At 44.6% G+C, this 25,152-nt stretch overlaps 1 protein-coding gene across 1 annotated transcript; it reads right to left on the bottom strand.

The window, feature by feature from the left end:
- Positions 1–387: 387 nt before the first annotated feature.
- Positions 388–14,612, bottom strand: LOC144752638 (heme oxygenase 1-like). Its single transcript, XM_078640521.1, has 5 exons — positions 14,347–14,612; positions 8,663–8,783; positions 4,028–4,519; positions 2,546–2,654; positions 388–1,036 (listed from the first exon to the last, which is right to left on the bottom strand). Exons 1-5 carry the CDS (start codon positions 14,376–14,378, stop codon positions 897–899), a joined length of 894 nt encoding a protein of 297 aa, XP_078496647.1. The 5' UTR covers positions 14,379–14,612; the 3' UTR covers positions 388–896.
- Between the last annotated feature and the right edge of the window lie 10,540 nt (positions 14,613–25,152).

Here is a 25,152-nt window from a genome sequence, read left to right as displayed (position 1 = left end):
ATGCCCTCAGTCAGTAGCGCCAGACTGTTTATAACATCGACTGAGAAACCTCACCTCCCCACTGAGGTACATTTTAGCAAGTAATCTTGTAAACCCACTTGGACCTCAAGTGCTTTAGACCACACAATAAACCATCATTCATGTTAGTATTATAAGTTTCTGGTGAGGGTGCAAACGATGTTGCCTGAAGGTACACAATTAATGGTACCTTACAGTTAACGACCACAAATGGACATGTGGGTATACTCTAAGCCAACCCCCCACTATCATCCAGAGAGCTCTTGGGTGATTTATCAAGGTGTCTGCAGGATAAAGAGTATGCTGACAAGTACAAAGAAGCAATCGTTTTACAAATATTTAGAAACCTCAAATGTTCGAATACAGGAATAAAAATAAAGGAAGTTTATTGGGCAACAAAGTTCGGATATTTGTAAATGTGAGTGAACCAGTACAATTCACAGACAGACCAAAAGCAGTACAGGGATTGGGTTTATTAAAAAAAATTGTCATCTTTTATTTGTAATTTTTATGAAACAGTAAAAAAAATCACCCAGGTCAGAGACCGTATACAGGTTACAAATACGCAATTTGGTTAGAAAGACAAAAAAATCAAACATTGGATATTAAATAGCAATATATACATATTTATGTATGTACAATAACGTGGAGAATCCTGCTGGAATGATCAAAATGTTCAGTCCATGTGCATTGGGGGATCTATTGTTCAAATCCCAGGGCTGCTGATCCCTCCAGGGCCCTGGCTTTGTAACAGTCACGTGGTCTTGGCGCTCAATCTGAGCATGAGTGTCTCTCCCTTTCATATCCTCTAGCCTAAGAAAGATCTGCCCAAACTGGCCCTGCACATCCAGGTCAGGCAGGCAGGTGGATCAGCAGGCTCAGATGGCATACATGCAGACAGCTGCTACCACAAGCAAAATGGCAGCCAAGACACCCCAGTGCAGCGGAGAAGTGTCAGAGGTGGACTCATGAGACGACATCCCAATCTTCTCATTCCTGTATGCTGCTGGTCTAGACCCTAAAGCAATCAAAGGCAAAAAGGTGATTAGTTAATAGATTTTTGGGTGATCTAAGAATCACATTTTACATTTTTATTGGTTTATTAAGTATTGGTTTTTACAGGATTAATTACGACGGTTTACACTTGTGGAAGGCAGTGGATCTAGGTGAATTAAAATATATGTTGACTGGTATTTTGGGCAAGGCAATAGGTTGACAATGCCAACTGACTGGTTACTTCGCTGCTCTTAAAATACATTTTCTTGCCAGGGTAATTCACAGTACAGGATTTCACAATCAATTATTTGGATCTAGGTGGTGATTATGGGCGGGGTGACTGTTACGATCAGGAGTTTTGCTTGCTTAATTGGTTTGATCTCCCAGATCAGTTTTGAATCCAAGACTGTCACAGAGGAGGCTAACAGGCAGTCAATTCTTTGAAAGATCTCTTCCCATTCCTCTGAAAGGTGCAAAAGCGACTCCGAAGAGCAACCTCTCAATTTCCTATGGTTCCATCAAGCGAATTGCTAGAGTTTTAGGCTAGATTGTTCTCTCCTCAAGGCTTCTGCCAAAATTCCCTCTATCTAGCCCTCCATCTTTTCAGGTCACTATTATCTATATTTCTGGCTCCTTCTCTTCGATTTCAGACAGTCTTAGGGGGGGGGGGAGTAAAAGTACTACACAAATAATCCAGTGTACGAATTAGTCACTTACTGAGCACTAACGCTCCGCCCTCTCGAAATTCTGTAATTCACTTGAATGATAGTCATAAGCATGGTCTTCCCACAGACAATTTTTATTGCAGGTTGTTTCATTATGAAATGGGACTTTTTTTCTATGTTTTAAATCATGCATGATGTTTGGGTTTTTGCCGGAAAGTGTTAGTGATGCAACAGAACCCCCATAAAACACCTGGCAAACAAATGCTCTATAATATCAGGGAACAGGGCCAGTCGAAAGGGCCAGCCCGTCTTTCTGAACTGTGCGCCAGCTGAGAGAACAATGTTCTCCTCTCTACATCAGGAGGGCAGGGGCTCAGGAAGGCCAAACCATGGTAGATTTTTAGGATAGCAGATAAGACATATTTATAAACAATGAATGTATTAAATGGTACAAATTTACATAGTCCATGTTTAGTATGATAATCTGGCACGGATATGGCACTCCTGAGCATGTGCTCCAAATCATGCACATACTTGCATATCTGAAAAGCTAACTCTGCTTGTATTTGTCTTTCAACACCACTAGTAGGTCATGTTCAAAAATACCTACTAAGCAGCTGCTTTTCTGTCTACCAACCCAACCTTTAAAACATTACTGCCTCTGGGCAGGTTTTTTAGTGTGTGCTCAGTTGCCAGCCAGCGTGTTCACGTAGTCTGTATATGTCCATGGAGCTCTATTGTGGTTGATGGGCGTCCTCCCTCCAGCTACATGGAAGGCGCAAATTGAGACATTCAGCTACATGTGTAAGCAGCTATGTTTGTGTATGTCTACCCGTTGTTCTTGGGGTCTGCTGCAAGGGCCTTACCGTTAGAGATGCCAGAGGGAATTCTCTTGTGCAGTTCGGGCTCTTCCTGGATGGGACGGCCATTTTTCTTTGCTGAATTAGAAACCATCTCCTGGAGCTCTTCAAAGACCTGGAAGTGAGTAGTGAAACAAGGGGGTGAAACTGGGGGCCAGAGACGGTGGAGGTTCCACTACACCAAACTTATCCCTTAGTAACATGTCAATGCATGATCAGAAGAGGATAGCATGATTAGGGGCAGGGAAAGTCTACAAAGATCTAAATGTTGCCAATTAATGTGAGGTCATCAAACTGAAGTGTGCCGTCAGTGAGGAGGGCTCAGAGCAGCACCACAAGAGATCAGGTAGGTGATAGTTCGCGTGACCGCCTGAGAGTGTAGTACTGAGAGAGCTCAGACAGGTGTCAGTGAGAGTGGGGACCCTGACGCTGTAGAGCCACGGTTGATGTCAGTGAGAAGGGATCATAAGACTCTATTACACGGCTGAGCTCAACTTGGTGTCTAGGTAATGGTCCATGAGGCTCTGGTACAGCGAGAGATCGCTAGCTGTTAGTGATTGTGAGCCTGAGCACAAGCCCCTTGGACTGCAGCACTGAGGGAGCTCAGACAGGTGTCAGCGAGACATGGCCCCTAGGGCTGTAGTACTTGTACAGCTCAACTTGGTGACAGATTAGTGGGGCCTGGGAGGTTGCAGTGATTGGGGAGATCAGCTCGGTGTCAGTGAGGGTGGGTCTTTGAGACCGTTTGTATTGATATCGGTGGGTGGAGGGCCCTCTAAGCTGTAGTAATGGAGGCCTCGCTTGGTGGTGGCGAGTATGAGGCCTAGGATGCTGCGGTGCGGAGCGAGCTCAGGTTTGTGTCGGTAAGTGTGGAGCTCTCAGGCTCTTAGACTTGGGGAAACTCTGCTCGGTGTCAGTGGGTTAGGACCCCTTGAATTTAAAGGACCAGGACCGCTCAGCTAGGTGTTGGTGAGTGTGAGCTCCTGAGAGGGTAGTAATAAGAGAACTAACCGGTGTCAGCATGGGTAGGACTTGTGAGATTGCGGTACTGGAGGAGCTCAGCTTTGTATCAGAGAGTTGGGATCCGTGAAGCTGTAGTACTGGGAGAGCTATAGACTTTGTCAGCAAGTGTTGGGCCTGTGTGGCTGTAGTACTGGGATAACTCAGCTTGGTGTCAGTGAGTACGTGGATCCATGAAGCAGTAATATGGTACAACGGAGCGTGGTATCTTTGAGTGTTGCAGCCCAAGGCTGTAGTACTCGGCTGTGTCAGTGAGTAGGGATACATGTGATTGAATGGCATGAGTGTTGGGAGACCCAGCTTAATGGGAGTCAATCTGGCCAAGGAGGCAACAACGTTGGGAGAGCTCAGCTTGGTGTCAGTGAGTGCTGGACCAATGAAGCTGCAGTAATCGATCAGCCACGCTAGTCAGTGATGGCGGCCCATGTTCCCACCCCTACCACAGTATTCCCAATACTCATCACTCACCCCCACGTTAAGCAGGAACGCCGTCTTGGCTTCCTCTAGCACCTTTCCCTTGGTGCTGTCGTCCATTTCAATGGCATCCATACGAGCACGATACATTTGCTTGAACTTTGTGGCACTCGAAACCCCATCAAATGTGAAGAAGGCCAATCCCTCGCCAGATGTAGGCAGCTGCAGGGCTTTCTGAGCAATCTTTTTGAGCACCTGCCCACCGGATAAATCCCCTAAGTAGCGGGTGTAGGCATGGGCTACCAGAAGATCGGGCTCGTGCTGGCCTACTTGATGGAGTCTGTCCACATACTTCCGGGTGGCCTTGGGGCAGGGGATCTCTTGCCTCCACTGTGGTCCATAGAAGTATTCCAGGTCACGCTCCAGCGCAGCTTTGCGGTGCAATTCGACAGGGAAGTAGACAGGAGCATAACCCGGGTGAGTCTTGTTACGCTCAATCTCCTCCTCCAAAGCATCGTAGACAAAATACAAGGACGACATCACGAGCTGCAGTGGAGATGAAAGATAATTGATAAACTACAAGACACAAAAAAGAGCAGCATTTCCTATGTATGGGCAACAGCAGAAAGTGAGCTCACGAGATGAAGGTCAAGCAATCAGATACAAAGAGAAGCAGCAGACTATGCACAACTACATCACAAGTACAATTGAGAACATTAAATGACACTACCAGAATGTCAAAAAGCTGTAGGGAGTGCTAAAAGGGTTTGTTTGGACGACAAATAGCTAGTAATGTTTGAAATGTTGATATATTGCAATACAACAAATGCTTTTGTGAATTGTGACAAAGCTATTTTCCCAGGTGGCAATATTATCATGTGTACATCAATATAAAGGATGTGTTGCATAAGACTGCGAGGGTTCCAATGTGTAGGAGCCACATGTCTTTCATACCTCACTGTGCTATATTAGAAGGATTACAATTTATGACCTGCAAACAACAAAAGGTGCCTTAACCCCATAAGATATTTTAAAATATAGACATTGCAACCAATTAAAGAGAACAGATTTACTTCCAGGTTTCTCCTTGTTGCCAGTTTCCTTGTGGCAGGGTTTTAAAAAAAAGGTACAAGTTGAGGCCCAGATTTTGCGTCGGGTTGCATCAATATTTTGCAAAATCTAATTTGTTAAATATTGTAATGCACTCAAATGTACTCATGATAGACCTGCTAAACATAGGTGAGGTATTAAGATCTGAAGTCACTTTCTGTGAGGTCATGGGTTGTAATGCCACATGCAGTCTCTTGCACTGTGATGTCACTTCTTTGATGGCACACATGGTGATATAACTTCCTGTGATGTCATATGGTGATGTCCCACCCATTCTGCCTAACTTGGTGAGTCCCCTCACTTCCTTTTTTAGGACTTGAGCCCTAGTATAGCATTTCTCTCCTAGCATGTGGCTCCACTGCAGTACATGAGAGAATATTCTACTCTCCACCATCACACAATCAATTCTTATCTCATATACGCACTGTATATAAAAATGTATTTCCCCCCAGAAGACTTTTTTTTAATACTTTTATCAGCACTGGATGGAGTGTGAGCCTGATCTTCAGATGTCTGCCATATTGTGTTAACCTATGCTTATTGGCATAGCCTGACCCCAAGATAGCCAACGGAAGTCTTATGAGATCAAGAACAAAAGCCGCAGGTTTTTTTTACATGTAAAATGGCAATCCTTGAAGTCTGGCCATCTGTTTTTGAGTTTTTGTGGTGTTCAGGCATAGCGAATGACTGCATTTAACCTAGTCACATCTAAGTGTGCATCAGAAATTGGCCGTACAGAGAGGCAAATCAGCTCCCAATATTTGTCTTTATTTTAAATAACGGATATCCACAGAAGCGCCCTGGAGCCTTTGGAGTTTGCGCATAAACACAGAGTCAAATTGGATGGGGAAACTTTTGATTCTTGGCTTGTTCCCTTGTGTGCCTGCGGAAACATGTGCATTCGCAACACAGTGATTCTGTTGGGGAGTTAAACTAGTCACTCCATTAAGATGTGTTGTAAATGCACATTCTTATGCACACTGTGTGTCAAGCAGAGCTTGTTATATTAGTGGAGGGTATGGTGAAGTGGATAGGTTGTGCTTTGATGCTGGCGCCACTTTGTTCTTTTTGCTCAAGATGCGGCCTGCATGGATATTCTTGGCCAACTGCTTATTATGTGTATCATTTTTTTCACTTTCACAACTGTGAGGTAAATATGCAAATCTCACTCATATCAAAATGGCAACAGCACTCCATGTGTTTAGTACTCATCTCAACATTTGGCTAATACCAAAACGGCAGCCGCTGTCCAATGAGTAATGAGACAAAGGTAGGACATTCTGCCCTGTAATAGTTCACCATAGTACTCCCAATGTGCGTTCTCTGAGAGCACAAAAAAGCAGCAAGCCAACAAGTGGTATGTGAGACAATATTAATTCCTTATTTATAAGGACATACAAAATCACCTTCAAGATCTTGGCCTAAGCTTTAACTGAGTAATGGAGTCCTGTCTGACTGGATAGTGATTGTGCAACATATCCACGTATCTAACTAACTCCCAATGTCTCTCTGGGCAAAACAGGAGGGTGGAAACTCCCTGAAACTTAGCTCTGAAATATGCTTGCTAAATTATGATAAGCGTATTGCACTCTATTTTTTGTTTGGTCAAATGTTTCACCTCATTACTATCAGTCAAACACTGAACTATAGCATTCACCAACTGAAAGGTGACCAGCTAACATTTGCAAAGGATCTGCCACTATGTTGCAGTACGTGTGCCGCTTTTTTTTAAAGTATTTTTTTATTTTTTAGCTAGAAACAAAATTAGTTTGTGTTGAAATCTGCAAATTGTGTAGAAGATAGTAGATTATGCGGCAAGAGAGGGAAATACAAAACTATATGGAAAATGCAGAGGTAGCAGATGACATATTTTAAGTGTTCCTGCTCATACTGTAGGATTCATATTTCCCTAATGGTGGCTAGTGCCTGCCTACTTGGATAAATGTGCCATTTCTACCTCTCTAGAACACTTCCTCCTGCCCCTTCTATTTAGAGGACTTCTCCAAACCTATGCACCACACACATAATAACTCACAAAGGTGACTCACCACAAACACCCCCCTTTCAAACAGGCCCTCCAAAATGCGCCTAGAACCTTCATACAGACCGGAGCACGTTATGAGTATAAGGCTATATATAAATAATACAATACATATTTCTTGCTTGAAATCAAACCTCTCGCTTTGCCATTCTTTTAATGTTCTGCGCTGTGTGCAGAGAATAATGACTAGTAGTGCCTACAAAACAGAGAGTGCAAATATCAGAATGATGTCACCCTGGTATTTCATTGCCAAAGACCTGCATATGGAAGTATACACAATCAGGCAGACTTGTATGGGGCCCAAAATGACTCTTTCATTGGGAAACAGTCATTGAAACGTCATTTTGTTTAGAACGTAATTGAGATTATTATTGCCAAAATATCCCTGCTAAAGGCACATATTTTTCTGGTTTTGTAATGGATTCGCTTATTTAGAATATTATTTTTTAATTGTTTACTATTAATTATAGTTAATTACCATGTAGTACTCAAATGTTAAGCAATTGAATTGGGGTTGTGATTGTTGAATTTCAATTCATTTTTGTTGACCTTTTGCAAACACATTAGTGTAATTATTACCAACAATGCCATCAATTTCAACTAAGCACCCCACCATCATTGTTAACGCTATGAACAACATATCCAACATGTTTGTTTTAGGATACAGGTAGTTCTACAAATACACTTAATGCATATTAACTACGAAACCAGTCCGGCCTCCACTGACTTCGCAAAGTGTAACTTGGGGCCATTCAAAACTTCAATTACACTTATGTAGTTTGTGGTATTTCATTTCATAAATTTTTTTGAAAACTTTGCAAAATCCCAATTTTGCAGAAAATGACTTGCTGGAAACATTTCCTCTTTTAAACAGTCCCCTTTCTGTTGTCTAGTGGGACTTTGAAGGTGAGGAACGCCCTCCCGTTCAGTTTTCACTTGCAGTATATTTCGCTAAACCCATTGATAACTTTTCGTAACTTTCCAAACATTTCACATAATTTAAAAATAATAGAACTATGCTGTTATGTGCACCTCCAGCAACTAGCTCCTACAACATTTTCTTTACATTCAATAGCATAAAATGTTGATAGAAATAGCGCCGTGGGTAGTAAAGACCTCCGAATGGCAATCTAAAGGTTTTGGTGAGTGGTTAATAGTGGGAAGCAGAGACTTCTCTGTGTCATCACTGCCTTTCAGTATAGCATGCATTCTCTTTGCAGAATATTTGGCAGTACATTTTTAGATCTCTTTGGGTTTATACAGATAGCTTTAGACAATACATTCAGAGAAAAAAAAAACATAGTCAAAACTATTGCCCTTACTTTTTTTATAAATATACAGAAAGTATATAGTACTGAAGTTATGACAGGATAAACAGCACTACGAGTACCAGATACGAAGCTAAAGCATGACTTGGGTGAACTCCTCATGACACTTGAAATAGGAGAGCTGGGTGTATATCCACAAACGGCACCATAGTCCCATTTAGTGCCTTCAGCTTAGATCTGGTTTGACACTCACTTCCTCGTGTAACGTACCTTAAATTCATCGAGCGAGACCTGTCCTTTCTGGAAGTTTCTCATGAACTCGGTGTCCTCTGCTTGCTGGTGCACTTCTTTCGTCGCCTCTTTCAGGGCTTCGGACAGGTCAGGTAGGGCACTGAGGAGAGAGAAGGGTTCACATATGAGGGTGCATGTGATGTGTATTCTTTCTTTTTGCGGAGTTTTATATAGCGCAAACTCGACCCGGAGGTATCAGAGCGCTTTACGTGAGCACCAGTTGCGTTGTTTTAACGTCTTTGCTGCGGCGGCAATTCCGCCGCAGCGCTAGGGGGGAGGGGGGCCGCGCGGCGCTCCCATGCTCGTGACGGAACCGCTCCGTCACGAGCCTCGGGCGCGCTGTGCTTGTGACGGAGCGGTTCTATCACGGCCCCGCCCACTTAATAGAACGTACCGCGCAGGCACGAAATCAGCGCCGAGCAGGCGCGCCGAGCGGGCTGTGATGGAACCGCTCCGTCACCAGCACAGCGTGACCGAGGCTGGTGATGGATCGGTTCCGTCACCAGCATGGGAGGGGTTAAACCGCTCCCTGGTGCATATGCATTGTGAACCTGAATGTGGTGTCGCAGTTTCCCCAAATGCACAAGCCACGTGAGGCTGTGTGTTCTATTACAAAGTCCCCGGTGCATGTATACACTGAGGTAGCGTGTGATGCTATACTGCTTCTGGTGCATGTACATACACTGCAAGTCTGCGTGGGATATGACACTACTGCCCCCTGGTGAAACTATACTGCCAGCTTGTTTGTGGGATTAGACTGGCCTCTGGTGCATACACACTGAGGTCACACTCCTCCGGTGCGTGGGCACTGTGAGGCAGTGTGATGGTGATATTTCCCTGCCACTGGAGCACGTATGTTGTGAGACAACACGTGACACTACACTGTCCTTTGGACAATTTACATACATTTTTTAAACGTGCGTGTGATATTTCACTGTCCTTTAATGCGGTTTCCTGGGAGGCAGCTTGTGATACTACACTGTCCTTTCCTTTGGTGCGTGAATTGTGGGGCTCGGTCTGAAATGATACTCCCATCTGGAGCGTGTACACTGTGACGTAGCATGTAGTAGTACAATGTCCCTAGTGGATGTACACCTCGAGGCTCCTTGTGATACTACCCCGCCCCCGCGCATGCACATTCAACGTGATGGTTCAAGTACCACTGCAGTCAGGGCTTTAAGTGGGGGGGGGGGGGGGGGACTGTGGGGGTCAGAGCCCCCCCAGTTTTTTTTTGGGGGGGGGGTCTAGGTGGCTCTATTATCGGGCCTCAAAGGTCAAAGGTAGGGTGACCAGACGTCCCGTTTTTTGTTTGGTGTGTTACTAGTGTGGGTAACATGTCTTAATAGTGAAATACTGCCAATTTCGTTTTTCACTATTGAAAGGCTATCTTGCCCATAGGATAACATGGGGAATGCTGTGTAACTTGTTTGCCTGCATATCTTCCCATAAAGTCAAGATAGACATATGGAATCTGGTATCTGAATTTAACAACACATTCTTTAGTGAAGACGGTTTTTAAATTCTTAAGTTTGGAAATAGCACTTTTAGAAAGTGGCTATATTTACCTGTTCAACCTTTCTGTGTGCCTCTGCCTGGTTGTGTATTGACTGTCTGGTTTGTGAGTGACAGGGGCTTATACTTAATAAATATACTTTTTACCCTTTTTTATTATCCTTTGCTGGATGCGACTCCATGATTTTCTTAAGCACACAATGCTAGTTATCTTGATTTAGACCACACCCCTACTCGGATAGGCCACACCCCTTTTAGAGCACCACCAGTTTTTTTTCCCACTTAAAGCCCTGATTGCAGTGACCTCTAGTGCATCTATATCTTAACGCTGCATGAGATACGACACTACCGCCAACATGCATACACAGCAGTCTACGACCGACCAGGAAGGATGTACTTAGGGCAAAAGCTATGTGTGCCCTACTGCGAGTTCAGGGCACTTACCAGGTAAGGGCGTCTCTACTGTACGATTATTGCAGGCAGCTGCTACAGAATTATACCACAAACGGCCTGAAGAAAGTGCCAGATTCAAGAAATGCCATACAAAGCCTTGTTACTAAGGCAGCACCCAAATGACAAAATGTAATTTTCTCTTGGCCTTCTAATAAATCCTTGCACTAGAGCAGCCTTTTGGCATGTTTGGCAGAGGTTCGCCTTTCGCAGCAGATTATACAAGACAAGAGACCCCCTTGCCACACTGGAGATCAGAAATTGCACACAAAAAACTCGATGGCAGGCAGTCTCAGCCTGTACCCCTAAGTCAATGAACCCTCATCTTCATTCATACATGTACTATCACTCTTACTGTTTAGAAAGGACCTCTAGACCCGTCCCCTCAAGCAACAACTTTATTAAAGAACCTAAAAACATTGTCCCACATTGTCTCTCCCACTCTCTTTAACCTTTTCATGGAACCCCTCACACTCATTCTTAAACAAGCCGGGATCAACTACCATCTCTATGCTGACGACACCCAACTCTATTATAAGATTAAAACTCATGCCGACATCCTTCAACTCAACAACACTCTCATCAAGATCCAATCCTGGTTCCACAGTAACCACCTCAAACTCAACCCTAAAAAACTGAAATCATTCTTTTTTCCCCTAAAAATAACCAGCTCCCCATTCAGAAGTGGATCTCTGACCTTAACGCCCTCAACTGCTCCTTAACTTTGTCCTCCTCAGTCAAATCACTAGGGATCTCCCTGGACAACCTCCTAACCCTCAAGGTTCACATCAATAATTCTGCCAAAGGAGCCCTCTTCACTCTCCGCCACCTTAAGAAAATCAAGCCCTCCATCCCGATCGATGATTTCAAACTAGCAGTCCAATCCCTTGTTCTTTCTCGCATCGACTATGGCAATGCCATTCTCACCGGAATTCCCAAGATCCACCTAGCACCTCTTAAATCTGTGCTTAACCTTGCAGCTAGGCTTACCTCAGACTGCAAGCGATTCGACCACATATCCCCTGCCCTTAAAACCCTTAAATGGCTCCCCATTGAAGGTAGATCCATTTACAAAACGGCCTGCATTACACACAAAATTCTCCATCAGAATACACCGACCTACCTCGCTAGCAAACTCACTAAAGCCGGTTGCTCCCGCTCCTTGAGAAGTACTAACACCCTCCTTCTTATCCCCCCCCTTCAAAAAAAGAAAACCACCCAGTCCAGATCCTTTTCTGGCAACGCTCCTTGCATTTGGAATGCCCTTCCAACTGACCTTCGCTGCAACCCTTCCTACTCTTGCTTCAAAAAAGAACTCAAACTACATCTCCTTAATAAATACTGGGGACCCTAATCCATATCTGTTCTCTTCCACTGGCTACATCTGTCCGACCCTAGATGCATTCACCTTCCCTTGTTTTTAGCCTTACTCGCCCTTTCTCCTCGTCACTTCCCCCTCCCTGTTTACCGCCTTCACTCCTCCTTGCTCCCCCCTTCCCTTGTCCACCCTCAGCCCGCATCCCCTTCAACCCCCTCCCATTTCTACCCCTCCCGCTTCTCTTCCTTACCAACCTAACGGACCACTAACCTTCCTATCCTGACCCTGCAATTTTCCGCTTTTTTTCAATTTGTGCCTTTTGATATGTTTGATTTATCACATCTTACACATTTTGTTGTGCTTATTTCCCATATTTATCTTTTTGAAATCTGTCAGACGGAGACTTTTATGTTGTTTATTTACATTGATGCTATGTATGTCCCCTGTTTTATTGACCTTTCTTGTCTCTAAAATTGTAAAGCGCTCTGATACCTCCGGGTCCAGCCAGCGCTATATAAAACCTCTAAAATAAATTGTCACTCAGCCCAGTCTGATGCTACATTAACACGACTTTTGTCAGTTTGCTTGTGGCGCCACCACCGATGACCACAACAGGGCGCTAGAGGCCAGCAATTGACATCGTTTCGAGGGAAAGTTGAGTGCCCCAATGGCACAATATAATTTTACCTGAAACTCGGATATTCCTTGCACTGGATCTGACTAGAGCAAGCACTTCAAACAAGCATATGACAAGGAAACCCCATCTTACAGTTTATTTGGGACATGTTAATGCCTGCTGCCAGCAGCCCGTGTGAAAGGCAGGTCAGGGACCATCATTACAGCTGCCTTTTAAACAACAAAAAGGAGAACTGGCCTATCTTTTTTATATTCTCTTTCTTTAAAATGAACGGTGATCAGCAGAAATGAGATATTCATGGCAAAGTGTTAAATTGTTTACAACACCATAGCTCACTACAAGAAAGAACAACTCTGGTTGTTAAGCCTCATTCTGAGCGAAAGTCTTTTGTTTAAAATCTATTTCTATTATGAATTTGCAACAAATTGCTAACCGCTTTTTGGTGTGCTTAATTTTGCACCACAGATTCCGCTTTTATTCTTCATGTTTGCGAGCTTAGTAACTCTTCCACATGAAGGAGCAAGGCGCCAAGGATGTAAGCTTTCAGTGAGAGCGTTAATGGTGTTGCCACGTATTATGAAGAATAAAATATGTTATGCCACATGCTAAGGATATTGTAAGGCACCTCCGAGTTATATGTCCTTATAAGGGAACTCTGCCTTTGGTTTCCTCCTTCTACAAGGTCACAGAATACCTAGGGATCATCCAATATCCGAATAATGTATGGCACGGGGTACTTACTTTATCTTTCATATCCAACGCCCTTTCATCAACCCAGAAGACTCGGAACCTGGCAAACACACAAAACGCCTTTGCTCTCAACACAAACGCTTTTGACAACATTAGGACAAACCCGTCTGCTTTCCCACAGCACCTATTAACAAGGCCCTTGGAATGATGCACTTCTGCGGCTGCAGCCTTTTTCCCCCCCATAGTTATGGGTTCGTCGCATTTGCCACATAAGCCATCACCTGCTGCATAATCTGAAGATTTTAACAACAAAAAAATGCTTCTAGCTCAAACGGATCAAATGGTCATAACAATATGGTGAGACATGTTCCTGCGCATCGGAAGGCCTTTTGGAAATTGACTGGTCATCTTTACATTGGTTGTTCCTGCGTTTGGGTACCAAATGGGTACTAATAAGCTGAAATCTTTTCCCAGCCAGTGTTGTGTAAAAATGACAAAATAATATAGTAATGATATCACAAAATATGCAGAATAAATTGCCTTTCTTTGCTGCATAATTTAGCCAACCGTGCCGCATAATTTGGTTCTCCTATGCTGCATAATTCGAGTAGTCCTGCCTATCATCAGTACTCGAAATGTGTGGAAGCTCCCCCTTTGTTAGGAGGGTGTGCGAGGTCCAGGGAGATGGAAAACATAATCATAAACACATACCTTAGATTTTTACAGACACCAGCACTTCAGAAATATATAGTTCAAAAGAAAGAGTTATATTCACTTTATCAATGTTCGAATCCGTGATTATGATACTAAATTTTGTTTTTGCTCTTTGATGTCTTTTTTTCTCCCTCTTCTATTTTATGGCACATCTTATTCGTGAACATTTTTTTTCTTTTTTGGGGCTGATTTGTGAAAGTTATTCAATGTTTACGTACTTTTGAATTTTTTCTAATAAAGAATCGTGATGATAAAAAAAGAAAGCGTTAGAAAGAGAAGGAAGGGTAAATGAGGGCGGATTTGGAGTGAGGGCCGTCTCGGCTTTCGCTCATTGTCACTCACCTGTGAGAGCGGGGGCTCTGGGAGGCGGTCATGTCGACTGTCGTCTCTTTCTCTGCAGTGACCGCTGGGCAAACTCTCTGGGCGGTCGCGATCAACAATTCACGTGAGCTCTGGTCGGTTCTCTTCTCTGGCCGCAGACTGTTCTGGTCACTGCTGGTCGCGCTACAGACACGACAGCGCTTCCAGGTCACTGCAGACAGCTGCTCGCTGTAGGATGCTTCTATCTCCCTCACAGCTCCCCCTGCAGCCTCTGTCTCTGCTCAGCCTCTGTCTTCTCTCTACTCGAGTCCTCTGCTGTGATTTTATACCTTCCCCGGCTGTCACGTGACGCTTGAACAAAAGTTGCTGATAGCTGCCTTTGGGCTTGAGATTGCTCCAGAGCCGAGTGTTCACAAGGGGGCGAGGGGAGGGGAGAGGGGCAGACTGACACAGCACACAAACAGGAAGCACGCGCCGAATTCCCGGAAACGGGGACAAAGAGGGGGGGGAGGGGGAGGGGGTTAGGGACTCAGGGTCAGGACAGAGAGCGAGTGAATGTGACTGAGACCCGAGTCCGAACCGAGGGACAATAAGAGAGTCATGAAAAAGAGAAGGGAACGACCCGCTGAAGAATTAGAGAGAAAGGAAAAGGAACACCAGGAAGCATGAGACAGATCGGAATGAGAAGCAGAATGAGCCAAACATGGAGAGAAAATGATGACGCGCTAAGGGGGGAAGAAACAAACATTAAGAGTAAGTGAGACAGCTGTGAGTGAGTTACACCAGGGACTTCACGAGACAGACCTCGAAGAGAAGAGTCTGATCTGAGGCAGGACGAGATAGCGTTGAGAAAGGACACAGATATGAGAGAGAATGAGACAGACCCGAAAGAGAAGACATATCTCGGAGAAAATGAGACAGATCTGGGAGAGAGAGTAATCAGGACTAGGGGAGAATGAGGCAGACCTAAGAGAGAAGAGACGGATCAGAGGGAGAATCAGACAGACCTGGAACTAAGGACATAGATTGGAGTGTGAATGAGAGATATCTACAAAAGGAGAGGGTATGAGAGAGAACAAGAAGACTTCTAATGGGAGAATCAGACAGACCCAAGGGGACGAAGAGAGTCGAAGACAGAAGGGGCTCAGGGGCCTAACATAGGCCTCTGCAGCTCAGGGGACCCCATTCAGCCCACAACCAATGAATATCTGTCACATATGAGAGACTCCTCTGCCCCTCTTCACACTTTGCAAGGGCCCCCACCATTTGTGGTACGCCATTGAAGGCAACAGATTAGAGGAAGAATTAAACTGACCTGAACGAAAGGAATATAGACCGCAGAAAGAATGAGACAACAAACCTCAGGTAGAATGAAAGGCTGGATAGAGAGAGAGAATCAGCCAAACATGAGGGAGGAGGTAAATATAAGGGAATGAAGGAGGTAAAGCTAAGGAGAGAAGAAACAAACCTAGAGCGAATGAGAAATATGTGAGAGAATGAGACAGACCTTGAAGAGATGAGACATGAGAAAGTATGAGTCAAATCTGAGAGCGAGAAAAAGACACTTCTGAAGCCAAATTAGACTGGCCTGGGCGGTACGGAAAAATTAAAAAAAAAGTACAGTCATTGTTCACAATAAGTAATCCAATTCTTTTTTAAGCTTACATGTGCAGACCGGTATCAGCTCCTGATCGTAGGTGGAAAAGAACATATGGAAACTAAACTATTCCTTTTTAAGAGCAGTGTCCCCTTGCTGCCCTACTGTGTCTCCCCTGAAAGGGACTCCTCTGTGGTTAAACTAAAAATATATATCACATAATGGTTATCATTCAAGCTTCTCCTGAAGTCATCAAACTCTTGAACAAAACTGTTTTATCCTTTCAATGAACGTGGCGAGTCTCTAATTAATTTAGTATGTACTTTATTGCTTATAATTGGATCACAATATGTTAAATCTATTTGATCAATCGCAATGCATTTTTGGCCACATAGGGCCCTTCATCAAGGATGAATTAAAAAAACAAAAACATTTCAGCTGTCGTCAATACAAACTAAAAGGTCAATACAAAGCAAACATTGTCAAGGTGTAATGATATACAAAGCAACAACTTGTCTCATAAAATATTACATGTCCATACAGCTTCTGATTCATTGCATGTCATAGATGGATTTTAAGGAAAATCTAGCCATTTGCCCACATCTAACATGCAACTGTCTTATTTCTCTGAAGAGTGAAAAACACAAACATCTCAAATTAACAAATAACATATCCCGTGTTCTAAGCATTCCTTGTACATTATCAAGTCAAATTATACAACCACGATAAATTTGTTGATGCCATGATTAAGTCAAGGGGTTTGCATATCAAAGAATGTAACTGTGGTGTATTCATTATCGTATAGAACTACAGTGTGCTTTAGTAACCAATAGGTGTTCACATGTAACTCATTCTCTAAAAGGCAATATGATAATACAGGAAATCCTGGATAGACTTAATCTCACAAAAAATATTAGTATTTTCACAGAAAAGAATTAGAGTTCTGATTCAATCCTAACGGAAAAACCAACCAATATTCTGAATAAATTAGATTCAAATGAATCAAAATGTATTTTTTCATCAATATCAAAGTTAAATCCAGAATCAAAAAATATAAAATATAACAGTCAAGTGAAAAGTGTAGAGAGGTTCTACAAGAACCCTAAGTGACAAGAACCGAAACCGTAAAAGATGTGAGAATATAGGTGAGTATAAATGATATATTTGTTACTTTCATGTAAGACAGCAAAATTACATTACAACTTTATCAAATTTAGCGGGTAGAGTCCCAGTGTTTATTTATACAAAAATAATGTGGTCTGTCTTTGCGGATGTCAGAGTCTCATCAGAACAAGGAAGAACCTGGGGAGTGGTGATGTAAAGGAGGAATAAAGGAACCAATAGAATCGGCCGAACCAGCAGGTCCGGCTCCAACACCAGGGGATGACCTCAGACTGGTGTAAGTGAATAGCAAGGAGGCTCAATTTTGATGTACACTTGTTAAGTACATAACTCTGAATAGTATTGTTTTGTGTAAATCCACTGCTCTAAATAGAGCTTAGGTATAGTGGCCAGTGACTCGTACTAGACCCTGTAACTCAAGAGTGGATGGGGGAGCGTCTGAAGGGTGAATAGTGCACTGGAGGGTATTTTAATGCACCTTATTCAGTAATTGGGTAACAGTCAGGATAAAGGTGGCAGACTCCTGATCAGAGACCACTTCGAGATAACGTTGTAATGTAATTTGACCGTGTTACATGAAAGTAACCCATACACCATTTATGCTCACCTATATTGCCTCTTCTTCCTTTATGTTTTTGGTTCTTGCGACTTGAGGTTCTTGTAGAAGCTCTCGTCACTATTCACTTGACTGTTATATTTTTTATTTTTTGTGATTCAGGATTTAACTTTGATATCGATGAAAAAAATAAAGTTAGATTAGACTGAATCAAATTTATTCCAAATACTAGTTGGTTTTTCTTTTAAGATTGAATCAGAACAGAATTTATTTATTTTCTGTAAAAATACTAATGTTTTTTGTGAGATTAAGTCTATCCAGGATTTCCTAAATTACGATATTTCCTTTTAGAGAATGAGTTCCATGTGAACACTTGTCCTAAGCTATACACTTTAGACCCATGTTCACATGGGCATTTGGGTTGTGCACTCATGATTGTGAATTTAGTAAGCAATAAATAATTCTTGGCTAAGGAGAATGAGCTAGCGAGCATTCTCAGGAAAGATAAAAAAAATAGAAAGAGGTCCTCATATGAGTGTCACATATACTAGGCGGTATACTCTGCATGATGGCAAGTATAAACAAACACACACAATTGGAATAATGGGAGGAAAACTTAACTTGTCTTCACAATTAGTAGGGGACTCGCACAAGTTGCTAGTTCAACTTGTCTACATTCCGTCATTTTAATGGTTTTGTGGTATGATGAGGTCTAGGACATTGGCAACCACTGACACTTCACTACAAGAAATCTGCCACATTTCCTGAATCGATTCAGAAAAGGGGGTGGTGATGAACAGAGTGTCTGAATTAAGCAGACCACTCTTACCCAGTCCAAAGATCAGGGCTTGATCCATCACCGTTATTTAGCTCACTGCCCCATCCCAGCCCAGAACCTGGCTATATGCAAATTAGTCTGTCCCTGGCCCAGTGCACCCCTTTTCTGAAACATTTCCTGAATCAACAGGCTAAATGGGAACCCAGCGAACTAAAATATCTAAACCACGATGGAAACATCTAACCTCTGCTCTAAGCAGGAATTTTATAAAATAGAATGAAAGGAAATAAAATAAAATAATCGTCATCTCAAAGGGATTAGAGATGTCGGAGCACCATGTTTGAAGTCATTCTTGGCTATGTAACAACAAGGGATCCCAAGGTACAATGAAGGTATAAATCAATCCTTAGATAATGAATCGTCTGTCTGTGGAATCGAGACAGACTTGAGAAATAATTAGACAAACCTGAGATGGACAAGGCAGGCCTGAGAGAGGGAAGAAACAGATTTGAGAGACCGTGAAACAGACCTAAGTGAGAGAGGGAGACCGGTGTGGGATACATGAGCCTGGCCTCAGACACAGACCTGAGTGGAAGAAGGAACCAGCTGTGTGAAGAAGAAGCCAAGCCTCAGACACGGACATGAGCGGGAGAAGAAGATGGGTACTGGAAGAAGGATCCAGGCCTCCTTGAAACAGGCCTGAGAGAGAAGGAGACCGGTGTGGGAAGAAGAGCGCAGCCTCGTAGACACAGACCTGAGAGAGAAGGAGACAGGTGTGGGAAGAAGAGCGCAGCCTCGTAGACACAGACCTGAGAGAGAAAGGAGACAGGTTTGGGAAGAAGGAGCCCGCCTTCCTAGACACAGACATGAGAAGGGAGACAGGTGTGGGAAGAAAGAGCCTGGTCTCCTAGACACAGACCTGAGCGAGAGATGAGACAGGTGTGGGAAGGAGCCCGGCCTCAGACACAGACCTGAGAGAAGAGACCGGTGTGGGAAGAAGAGCGCAGCCTCGTAGATACAGACCTGAGAGAGAAGGAGACAGGTGTGGGAAGAAGAGCGCAGCCTCGTAGACACAGACCTGAGAGAGAAAGGAGACAGGTTTGGGAAGAAGGAGCCCGCCTTCCTAGACACAGACATGAGAAGGAGACAGGTGTGGGAAGAAGGAGCCCGGCCTCCTAGACACAGACATGAGAAGGAGACAGGTGTGGGAAGAAGGAGCCCGGCCTCCTAGACACAGACATGAGAAGGAGACAGGTGTGGGAAGAAGGAGGCCGGCCTCCGAGACCCAGACCTGAGAGAGAAGGAGACAGGTGTGGGAAGAAGGAGCCCGGCCTCCGAGACCCAGACCTGAGAGAGAAGGAGACAGGTGTGGGAAGAAGGAGCCTGGCCTCCTAGACACAGACCTGAGAGAGGAGAAAGGTGTGCAAAGAAAGAGCCTGGTCTCCTAGACACAGACCAGAGCGAGAGATGAGACAGGTGTGGGAAGGAGCCCGGCCTCAGACACAGAACTGAGAGAGAAGGAGAGAGGTGTGGTAAGAAGGAGCCCGGCCTTGTAGACACACACCTGAGCGAGAGAAGGAGATAGATGTGGGAAGAAGGATCCCGGCCTCATAGACACAGACCTGAGAGAGAAAGAGACATGTGAACGAAGAAGGAGGCAGGCCTCCTAGACACAGACCTAAGAGAGAAGGAGCTTGGTCTCAGACACAGATCTGAGAGAGAAGTAGACAGGTGAAGAAAGAAGGAGCCCAGCCTTCTGGACACAGATCTGAGCGAGAGAAGGAGACATGTGAAGAAAGAAGGAGGCAGGCTTTCTAGACACAGACAGGAGAGAGAAGGAGACCAGTGGGGAGGAAGTTGCCTGGTCTCATAAACCCAGACCTGAGGGAGGAGATAGGTGTGGAAAGAAGAAGCCTGGTCTCCCAGATACTGACCTGAGATAGGAGACAGGAGACAGATGTGGGAAGAAGGCACCCAGCCTCCTAGACAAAGACCTGAGAGAGGAGACAGGTGTGGGAAGAAGGAAGCCGGCCTCCTAGATACAGACCTGAGAGAGAAGGAGACAGAAGAGAGAAGAGAGAGTGCGCATGACTGGTTTGGTCGGTCCCTGAGGGCCGACCAAACGGTCAGAGCCCACAGCATTGTGCTAGCCACTCCTCTCCTGCCCTCCAGCAGACCTGACCACCCGCCCATCCCCAACCAAACCATTCTGCTTTCTCGCAGTGCGAGAAGCAGAAACATAAAATGGTATTTATAATACCATTTTATTTCTTGCTGTGCGAGAAAGCAGTGAGGCGACGCTCCTGCTCCCACATGGAGGAGCCGCCCCTGGTCCTCATAGACACAAACCTGAGAGAGAAGGAGACTGGTGTGGGAAGAGCGTGCCGGGCTTAGACACAGACCTGAGAGAGGAGACAAGTGTGGAAAGAAGGAGCCCGGCCTCCTAGTCACAGACCTGAAAGAAAGGGAAACAGGTTTGGGAAGGAGGAGCCCGCCCTCATAGACACAGACCTGAGGGAGAAGGAGACGGGTGTGGAAAGAAGGAGCCTGGTCTCCGACATAGACCTGAGAAAGAAGTAGATGTGGGAAGAAGGAGCCCGGCCTCCTAGACACAGACCTGAAGGAGAGGGAAACCTGTGCGGGAAGGAGGAGCCGAGCCTCTTAGACACAGACCTGGGAGAGAAGGAGACGGGTGTGGGAAGAAGGAGCCCGGCCTCTTGGACACAGACCTGAGAGAGGAGACAAGTTTAGGAAGGAGGCGTCTAGCATCATAGACACAGACCTGAGAGAGAAGGAGACGGGTGTGGGAAGAAGGAGGCCGGCCTCCTAGACACAGACCCGAGAGAGAAGGAGATGAGATGGTGTGGGAAGGAGGCCGGCCTCCTAGACACAGACCTGAGAGAGAAGGAGACAGGTGTGGGAAGAAGGAGGCCGGCCTCCTAGACACAGACCCGAAGGAGAAGGAGACGGGTGTGGGAAGAAGGAGCCCGGCCTCTTAGACACGGACCTGAGAGAGAAGGAGACGGCTGTGGGAAGAAGGAGCCCGGTCTCCTAGACACAGACCTGAGAGAGGAGGAGACGGGTGTGAGAAGAAGGAGCCTGGTCTCCTAGACACAGACCTGAGAGGAGACCGGTGAGGGAGGAATGAAACGGTAAACATCACTTACAACGAAACTTTTACAACGCACTACCATTACAACGCAAACTATTACAACGCATTGCGCTGGGGGGTGCTCTAGGATAGGGAATAAGTTTAATTTACTATCCAACACCTTCCCTAGTGTCCACGGGGACTGGAGTTGGAATAGTAAATTAAACTATTCACTATCCAGCACCCAAAAGCGCTATGCGTTGTAATGGTATGCGATGTAAAAACCGCGTTGTAAAGGCAGGCGTTGTAATAGCCTGCGTTGTAACGTCATACATCCGAATGAAACAGACCTAATGTGAGGGAGACCGGTCTGAGAGAAACAATGAGGGAGCCCTAAGAGAATGAAACAAAATGTATTACCTGATAAGAAACCTTTTTTAGGGGGCAGTTCATTGTGGTGTACTGCATACTGATACATGCCACTGGACCCGATTCAGACGGGAGACTCAGGATTGTTTAAGCCAAAACTTGCGTTGTCCCGCTTAGAATCGCATTTGCCTCATTAGAAGCTCATGGGCGAAGTACATTCTCCGATTACGTTTTTTTAAACTTCCGTTTTCCTCTTCTAAAATGTTGGTATGGATAGTGCATGTCAAATTCAACTCCCTTTAGCCCACCATGACTCGGCAAGAATCCGGTTAGGGGTGGTGGGCAGTTTCGGGAAGCATGACTCACTGGGAAATCAGGTTTCGTGACTCAGCGAAAATCAAGAGCAACACCGGCCGATGTTTGTGCAGACTCGCGCAGTAGCGTGACTCAGCGAAAAACGAAATCCGACTTGTGACTGTGTAAAACCAGCTACTGTTTGTGCCTAGTCAGAAAATACAAAACCCATACCGTGACTCCACGAAAAACAAAAATGTGACTTCTGAGTAAGCAGAACCAGCCGACCTGTCAGCGCAAACACAAGAAGAGGCGCATGATTCGGCTAATAAATACAGAGTTATGGAGACTAAACATGGACGGGAGAGACGGAAGAGCTCCGAAGTCTCGCGAAAATAAATAGCCTAATCATGCAACTGACCGTCCTTGCGCCAGCCCTCCGGCCTTTAGGAGTTGAGTCCGGCACATAACTGACTCTGCACTATTATTTGCGCCTTTTCGCATTTAAGCCTGGAATGGACTACAGAAGGGCGTAGCCAGCAAGTTCAAAGGATCGAGCTAGTGGTCTGGCTCGACCCTCAGAGCCAAAGGACGAGCCGAGTCCCATGGCGAGATGCGGCTTGTAAATCACATCACAAACATCGTGTAAAAATATACATTTTTGTAAAGAAAAAATGATTTTCTTCCACGTACGTTATTGTTTAAAACCGAGTATGTTAGATTCTATTACTGAATTCAGTGATGTTATTTGAAAATAATCTTTGCTCTGCTTAGAAGCATGGTCGTTTAGAGAAAATGAGGCATTATAAAAATGATTTGCCTAAGACCACACAGATTTTGGTCTTGTGAGAAAACCGGGACTCGTGCCCGGGGTTTCCTATCCACATTGTGCAATCTGCCCCTGGACGGATGCCACTCCTCCGATCTCCCCTTTAAGAGCTAAGTGTTCGCTTCTTTCTCGACCTCAATTGGAACACTGTGTCCAATACAAATGTGACATCCAATCATTCCGATGCCAAGCGTAGACAAGCATTTGCAATGCAATAGGTCTCGCATTTGCGAGAGTTGGAACTATTGGCATTGTAAATGGCAATACCTTTTATTTATGTGTTTACAAAAGCTGCAAGCGCTATGTAAGCACCACGTGCAGCTTTTGTAAACACATACATAAAAGGCATTGTCATTTACAATGCCAATAGCTGAAACTCTCGCAAATGCGAGACCTTTGTGGCAACTGCGCTTTAGTTTTTAACATGGTAATTAAAATAAAAATGCAACTTCTTGTGAAATAGAAAATCAGCATTTAGCGCTATATTTTAGCTGCGATAAAGTAAGGAAAAGTGGAGGTGGAAGGGGAAGGTATAGAGAAAGACTGTTTTAAGGAGGTTGGAAGAAAGAGATAGAGTGTTAAGAGCATGGGCGTAGGAAGTGTGGGGGACGCGGGGGATATATCCCCACCAGATTTTAGAGTGGGGGACACAAGGGGGGGGGGGCAAGGGTGTGGGGACAAAAGAATTCCCCCTCTCCCTTCTGTTATTCACACGGCCATTAGCGCTGAGAGCGCTACCTAATGGCCCTGCACTTGACCGGCCTGGAGTCACCCTCTGCCCTTTGTTATGCTGCAGGAAGGCTGGGTGTGGGTCTGGGAAGGGCAGAGGAGGAAAAACAAACTGTCTCTTTTCCTTCGTGACCAGAGAAGGCAAGCACAGTGTCCACTTCTCCTGATCTGCCTCTGGCAGCTGCCTCTCGTTATTCCTCCATCTCTTTCTGTCTCTGTCTCGTTCCTCCTTAAGTTCTGATTTCAAGAGACAGCACTTGTACTCTATTGCCTCTCCTTTTCTTTATTTGTTTCCCTGTGAAATGGATCCAAAATAGGCGGAACACTTTGGCTGGAAATGTCCTCATTTACTGAACTTTTATAATTTCAAAGAAAAACCTCAGGAGGGAGAGAAAAAAATAATGAAATACCTAAAGAAAGCGAAACAGAGTGGTCAGCAGACAGGCCAGATTGTTATTTGCACTCACACACATTAGCGCCACTTTATAGAGTTTGCCAGTGAAAGCACTACTTTCTTTTTATCTTCTGTCTTTGAACATTGTTTTCCCAGGGTGGGTAAGTGCACCATTCCTAAAGGGACTGCAATACCTGGTTGATGGGTGGAGTGGAAACGTTTAATATGATCGTTCTCAACTGTTTTAATTATTTTAGCTTATAAAATGTGTGCCGTGGCTCTATGTTTGGGGATGTGGTCTTTTTTAAACCAAACTGCTTACATTTTGAAAGGATATAAGCAATGGACATTGAAACGGGTCCCATCCTGGTCCTGTACCCATGTCCTGCATTTTTCAGGCAAAATCACTTACTGATTTCCGAATAATGAGTTTAAAACTGTTAAGGTAACCATGTTGTCCTGAAAACATTTCACATGCTTTGCTTATTTTTGCATTCCTTATGAGTGTTTGTGTTTTCCAGGGTGTTATTCATTTTTTTCAAGCAGCATTTTACTGTTGTCTAGTGCATAATTTGAATTGAGTCGCAGCACAATTGAGTTGGAGCTGAAGGCAATGCAAGTTTATCTCAGTGAGGCAGTATGGTGTTAAGTGTGGGAGAGGATGTGGCACTCTGGCCAGAGCTGCTGAATTTGGACATGGAGCACCATTTTCAGGCTACATGACCAGTCCACTGAGACCACACTCATGACAGAGATCATTCCGATGCTACACCTTAGAAGGCCCCAATAAACCTTAGAAACCCTGGCTTCTTAGCACCCGCAGGTGGACCCTTGCGGTGGCAAGTATGGTTTAACCTTGAAGTTCTGTCCACCACAATCCATTCTGCAGTTCACCTCCAGTCTTGCAAGCAGGCATACGAAGAAGCACACCCTAGATCGACAGTGACACTGAGGTCATATGATCCTTGAGGCCAGTCCACTGCACCCATTGGTACCTCCATTGGCCTTTTTCAGCAGTAGTGGTGCAACTCACCAGGGATCGGCAATGTAGGATTTGCATGCATACCA

Source organism: Lissotriton helveticus, chromosome 1_1 (assembly GCF_964261635.1).
Source record: "Lissotriton helveticus chromosome 1_1, aLisHel1.1, whole genome shotgun sequence".
In the NCBI taxonomy this organism is placed as follows: Eukaryota; Metazoa; Chordata; class Amphibia; order Caudata; family Salamandridae; genus Lissotriton; species Lissotriton helveticus.
This window is presented reverse-complemented; position numbering and strand designations above follow the sequence as displayed.

What these genes read in the sequence shown, in the direction of transcription:
- LOC144752638 (XM_078640521.1), bottom strand. Translation starts at nt 14,378, where the DNA reads ATGACCGCCTCCCAGAGCCCCCGCTCTCACAG. An exon ending in CAGAGCCCCCGCTCTCACAG is followed by an intron (nt 8,784 to 14,346) that starts GTGAGTGACAAT and finishes CTCTCTCCTCAG; the next exon opens with TGCCCTACCTGACCTGTCCG. An exon ending in TCTCGCTCGATGAATTTAAG is followed by an intron (nt 4,520 to 8,662) that starts GTACGTTACACG and finishes TCTCCACTGCAG; the next exon opens with CTCGTGATGTCGTCCTTGTA.